General features: G+C 40.5%; 1 protein-coding gene across 5 annotated transcripts in view; it reads left to right on the top strand.

Moving 5' to 3' along the window:
* Window positions 1-6,000, top strand: part of camkk1a (calcium/calmodulin-dependent protein kinase kinase 1, alpha a) — a 145,561-nt gene that overhangs the window by 53,123 nt on the left and 86,438 nt on the right. For all 5 annotated transcript variants that reach the window (XM_048612776.1, XM_048612773.1, XM_048612774.1 and 2 more), the window contains one exon: window positions 4,425-4,472. In XM_048612776.1, coding sequence (XP_048468733.1) covers window positions 4,425-4,472 — 48 coding nt within the window. The remainder of the gene's footprint in view (window positions 1-4,424; window positions 4,473-6,000) is intronic.

Here is a 6,000-nt window from a genome sequence, read left to right as displayed (position 1 = left end):
CTTCCATCTAGAAGGACAAGGGCAGCAGATATATGGGAACTCCACCAGCATCAAGTTACCCTCCAAGTCATTCACCATCTTGACTTGGAAATATATCACTGTTCCTTCACTGTTGCTTGGCCAAAATCCTGGAATTCCCTCCCTAATGGTATTGTGGGTCAATCCATTGAAGGTGGGCTGACGCAGTTCAAGAATGTAGCTCAACACCACCATCTCAATGCAATTAGGGTTTGGCAATAAATACTGGCCAGCCAGCGATGCCACAAAAAATTGAATAAATAAAAAGTAAACTTTCAGAAAAAAATGCCACAAGTATCTGACTGAGGCTTTTAACTTAAATCACATGCTTTTTGGAAACGATGTCTTTAGTTCACTGTTCCAAATGGCTTTTTGCCTTCATTAAGAAGAACTGTCACTTCCACAGAGTTGAAAGCAAAATTTATTTTACATTTGCTTTAACATCCAAATTCCCAAATTATAGTAATATATGTATATCTTTATCACACCATACTGCATTTCTCTGAGGACCATAATGTGTGGTATTGTATTATTCATAGGACTTCTGGTGTAGTCTGATTAGGGCTTTACGTAGCTGATGCATAACTTCTTTCCCCTTGTATTCTAGTCCTCAGGCTAAAAAGGCCAGCATCCCGCTCCCCATTGGGTTCTCTACCCATTCATAATTATTTAATGATTTATACCTGGGCCACAAGTTGATTTGGATTTCCAATGTCTTTAGCTTTTTACCATTTAGGAAATGCCCTTTCTTTGCATTTTAGGCCCAAAAGAGATTGTTGATTACTTGTTTACATTGAATCGGGACAGAGGAGATTGCCAGAAGAGGATCATGAGACATGTAATCAGCATCTCCAAGAGGGGCAGGCAAGAAAAAGACCCTAAAGGAAGACAATCAGAGACAAAGCTAGATTCATTAGAGCTGAGTTCTGAGGAAGGGTCACTGGACCCGAAACATTAACCCTGTTTTCTCCTCCACAGATGCTGCCAGACCTGCTGAGCTTTTCCAGCAACTTTGTTTTTGTTCCTGATTTACAGCATCCGCAGTTCTTTTGGTTTTTATTAAGGGTAGCGGAGATGGAGAATAAATTCCAGTTGGGCTCACATCCAGAGAATAGGAATTGAAAAAGTTGTATAACTGCAGGTTCTAGCATTCGACTGGCCGTGGAAAGAGTTTTTCACATCAAAAGGCTATCTTTATCTATTTAGATGGACAAAAGTTGTTAAAAATGTATTTATGATTTTTAGAAAAAAATCAGAATTAATTTCAGCTTTCTGCTGTGATCTGTGACTGGGAATTTAAATCTCCAAATGATATGGTGGGAACAGAGAAAGCACTCTCGTAGTCTATTCTAATCTAACTGGTGGCCAGCTCCATTCCTTGACTTGGGAGTTCAGAATTCAAATAAGACTGTTTAAATGGATTCAGTGCTATAATCGAAAGTAGAAAGCCTTTCTTCTCTACAGATCCCACTTTGTGGTTTTCAATTGGAAGCAAGCTGTGATTCAAAAATTTGTTTTGAGCCCTGAATATGTGCCAATTTGCCATCATATAAAACCCAGCAGAGATCTCAACCTTATGGCGTAAATATGCAGCAGATAGCCAGATCCCATTGTATAAAATCCCAACAGCTGCACACCATTGCATTTATGTCCAGTTGTTAGCATTTCTAATCATAGCCATAGAGTTTATTGCTTCAGTCTCACTTGCAATATTCCTTGAGTAAACAAACAGTACCCTGTCCTTCACCTTGTTCCACTGCTGGGGCAATTCGTAAGATCATTGCAAAGGTCAAAATCAGAACATTGATTGTAATGGATCTAGTGGGTGAATCAATAGAAGAACTACCCTTTTGTCAGTATTCCCAGATGTTCACCCCGTACACAGACCTTTGACGACTAGGAAATGGTTTCAGCTAAAAGTTTTTAATCAGGAATAGACGACTGAGCTGAGTGAGTCACAGCAAGGGTCACACTAAGTCAAACCACTGGAGGTGGGAGCTGTCAAGGCAGGGACCACGCAGGCTGGTTAATCACCTGGCAAAGAATTGGGCAGTGCTATTTTGTACACATATCATTCTGACCAGACCCCCTTGTGGAGTTCCCCAATTCATTAGGGTTCCAGGTATGATTTCCCCAAAGTGTCAAGCTTCCGGGTGAGGAGAAATAAATTGGCTCCCTTGTTTTAATCCTTTATCCCTTTGTTGGTTGCATCAAGGTTAGTTTTAAAATAATCCCTTCCCTTGTGGATAACCTGGTCCCAGACCGCATGAACTTACGTTTTAAGTGCCAATATGAATAAAAAAGGCTTTTTGTGAATTAACAAAACAAAAGCGAGTTTATTAATTAATATATGCTAGAAGAAATACCAATGTGACACACAATCACCTAAATTGGAAATAAAAGATAATAAAAGTAAAAAAAAAGTCTCTGAATTTTGTGCAAAAAGTGGATAGTTGAATGTTACAGCTGTTACAGTGGAGATTACCAATAGTGTTGATGTTGTTAATTGAACAGTCAATTTGCTGATCCTTGCTTTTTCAGATTGTTGAGATTCTATAATTCTGATTCCTTTGACCTGATTGAATTCCAGTGTTCATGGTTAGAGGGAGTCTTTTGTGCTGGAAGAACAGCACCTCATTTTCTGCTTGAGAATTCTGCAGCCTCCTGGACTCAGTATTCAACAATTTTAGGGCTTTAGTACCTTTTCCCATGTCCTTACCCCAACGCCTACATACCAGGCCTTGTCCCCACATAGACTGCTTTGACACACACATTATCAGCAACTAATAGTCCCCATTGGCAGCTGTTCATTCTCCCAGGCTGAGCTTTATCCAGTCCTTTGCCTCCCCAGCTGTTTTTCCCTCAATTTGAGCTCTAGTTCCACCTATTATTTACTCCTCCCCACTCCTGCACCCCATCTTCTACATAAATACCACTCTTTTCCTAGATACCATCAGTTCTGAAGCAGGGTCACTGCACCCGAAATGTTTGCTTTCTCTCCACAGATGCTGCAAGACCTGCTGAATTACAGAGATATGGAGTCTTACAGCACAGAAAAAGGCCCATAGGCCTCAATTATCCATGCTGACCAGGTTTCCTAAACCGAACTAGACCCATTTTACTGCATTTGGCCCATTTCCATCTAAATGTTTCCTATCCATGTACCTATCCAAATGTCTTTTAAATGTTGTAATTGTACCCACCTCTACCACTTCCTGTAGCAGCTTGTTCCACATATGCACCACCCTCTGTGTGAAAAAGTTGCCTGTCAGTTCCTTTTAAATCTTTCCGCTCTGACTTTAAACCTTTGCCCTCTAGCTTTGGACTCTCCTCCCCTGGGCAAGAGACCTTGGCTATTCACCCTATCCATGCCCCTCATGATTTTATAAACCTCTACGAGGTCACCCCTCAGCCTTCAATGCCCCAGTGGAAATAGCCTCTCCTTATAACTCAAACCTTCCAGTCTCAGTGACATCCTTGTAAGTCTTTTTTGCACCCTTTCCAGTTTAATAACATCCTTCCTATAGCTTTTCCAGCAATTTTTGTTTTTGTTCTGATTTCTAGCATCCACTGTTGTTTTGGTTTTTTTGTAGAGTCTTTTGTTGTTCTGTTTGTCATTTGTCTGGCTACTAGTTAGGTGCGTTCTAGTACTCAGAGGTGTCCTTGCCTGCAACATGGGGGTGTCTAGGGGCTAATTCTTTGACTGTGACCTTCCCAGCGATCTAACACTCAAACAAAGGCTGGGACATGTGAGAATGTTTAGTCATACCTGTCCACACCTGTAGAGTTGAAACTGGCTTTTAACCCCTGCCCTTATGTATTCCTCACGGAAAAACTATGTCTGCAGCTTTGGGAGATAATCCTGAGTGAGCAGCTTACTGTTGAGCAGGGGTCGCAACGCCTTGTTATACTTGCAGTCACAAGAGATCACAGTCCAGTCTGTTTGAAGTTCCTTTGTCATGTTTCAATGTTGCAGAACCTTTGCCGGCCAACTGCTGAATTTATACTTGCAGTTATTTTGTCTCTGTAAGCAGTCCTCTTTTAAAAAAGCATATTTTAAAATTAGAGGCTAAGAACGCCCATAGTATTTTGGGTTTTCGACCTGTCATCCTAACAATGTGTTCCATTTCTGTCAGTCATACTCAGAAGGAATTGTTTAAAAAGATGACCAGAGCAGAGAAGCTCCAAAAACCCTAGCCTCAGGATCAAAATCCTGGAGCTGACCTTTCATCTACAATTCTTTCAATTTCTACTTGTCCAAAGTGCAATTCCCAAATAGCGGTCAGTGTGTCCAAATGCTAGAGGACTGAATTTAGCAGGGATGATTAAACTTGTCTTGTCTTCTGCTGTTAAAACATGAATGGCTGGAATTAACTCCACCTTTCTTTCCTGTGTTTACCTTGCAGGATTCCACGCAGCTGAACCAATACACGCTGAAGACTGAGATTGGAAAGGTAACTATGTAGCAGCTAACTGTTCAAAATTAATCATAATCCAACAGAAAGTGTTGGAAATATAGCTCTCTTTGATCCATAACTTTCCAAATGGAGGTGGGTGTGGTGATGCTGGTATGGTGGTAATACCACTGGACTAGTAATCTAGAGGCCCAAATTAATGTTCAGGGAACATTGGTTCAAATCATACCACTGTATCTGGTGGAATTCGAATGAAATTAATAAGTCTAGAATTGAAAACAGTAGTAATGTTGACCATGACAATGATCATTGATTTTTGTTAAAAACCCATGCGATTCACTGATGTCCTTTAGGGTAGGGAAACTGCCATCCTCGCCCATTCTGGTCTACATGTGACTTTAGATCCACAGCAATATGGTTGCCTCTTAACTGTCCTTAGAAATAACTATTTCAATTAAGGGTTGGCATCAAAGTGTCGCCTTGCCAGCACCATCTACATACCATCTCAAATATGACGGATATTCATTGAATAAATGAGATTACCCATTTTTTTTGCATTCTGAATATGGTGTTGGGGACAATTGCAGAATGTTTTAAGAGTCAACCATGTACTGTGTGACTGGATTCACATGAAGACCACAAGAGTCTAAGGAAGCATAATGCTTTCCCTAAATGACGTTAGGAAAGTGGTTATGTTTTTTTGTGACCACGTGACAATTTTCATGGCCATTTTCTCTGGTGCCAGCCTACAAATGATCAGAGTTATTGAATCTATTAGACAATCTACTGGAATGGAACTTTAAGTCATTGCTAGATGCGAGTCCAATTGTAGACTCATAGATCGTACAATTATTACAGCACAGAAGGAGGCCTTTCAGTCCATTCAGTCCAGTGCCAAACACCTGAACTATCATAAAAATTGAAAGAACTGCGGAAGCTATAAGTCAGGAACAAAACCAGAAGTTGCTGGAAAATCTCTGCAAGTCTGGCAGCATCTGTGAAGAAAAAGTCAGAGTTAACGTCTCAAGTCCAGCGACCCTTTCTCAGAACTATCATTCCCACATCAGCATTTATGTGGAAAATGATTGTGAAGAATAAATTCGGCCCATATGCTCTGGTGTCTAAATTGCGTCTCATTGAAATATTTAGATTCTGAGGGGCCTTCATGAGGTAGATTGAGAGATTGTTTCTGCTGTTTGGGGAGTCCAAAACCCAGTTGTACAGTCTCAGAATAAGGGATGATCGTTTAGGACTGAAATGAGGACAAATTATTTTAATAAAGAAAATTGTATCTCTCTGTAATTCTACACCAGTTGAAAGTATTCCTTCATTAAATACACTTAAGCTGGGGTGGCCAGATGTTTGGTCACAGAGAATTGAGGGATATGGGGCGCAGGCAAGAAGTGAAGTTGGAATCTAAGGACAGCCATGACGACATTGAATGGCAGAACAAGCTTGACAGGCTGAATGGCTTTGTTCATATTTCTTGTGTTCTTGTGAAGAGCAGGGAAGGTGTTTGAAAATTCAGTGTGAAGTCTTGCCATGAACTTAATTCTGGAAAAATAAC

The sequence above is a fragment of the Rhincodon typus genome, chromosome 26 (genome assembly GCF_021869965.1).
Source record: "Rhincodon typus isolate 14 chromosome 26, sRhiTyp1.1, whole genome shotgun sequence".
Taxonomy (NCBI): Eukaryota; Metazoa; Chordata; class Chondrichthyes; order Orectolobiformes; family Rhincodontidae; genus Rhincodon; species Rhincodon typus.
This window is presented reverse-complemented; position numbering and strand designations above follow the sequence as displayed.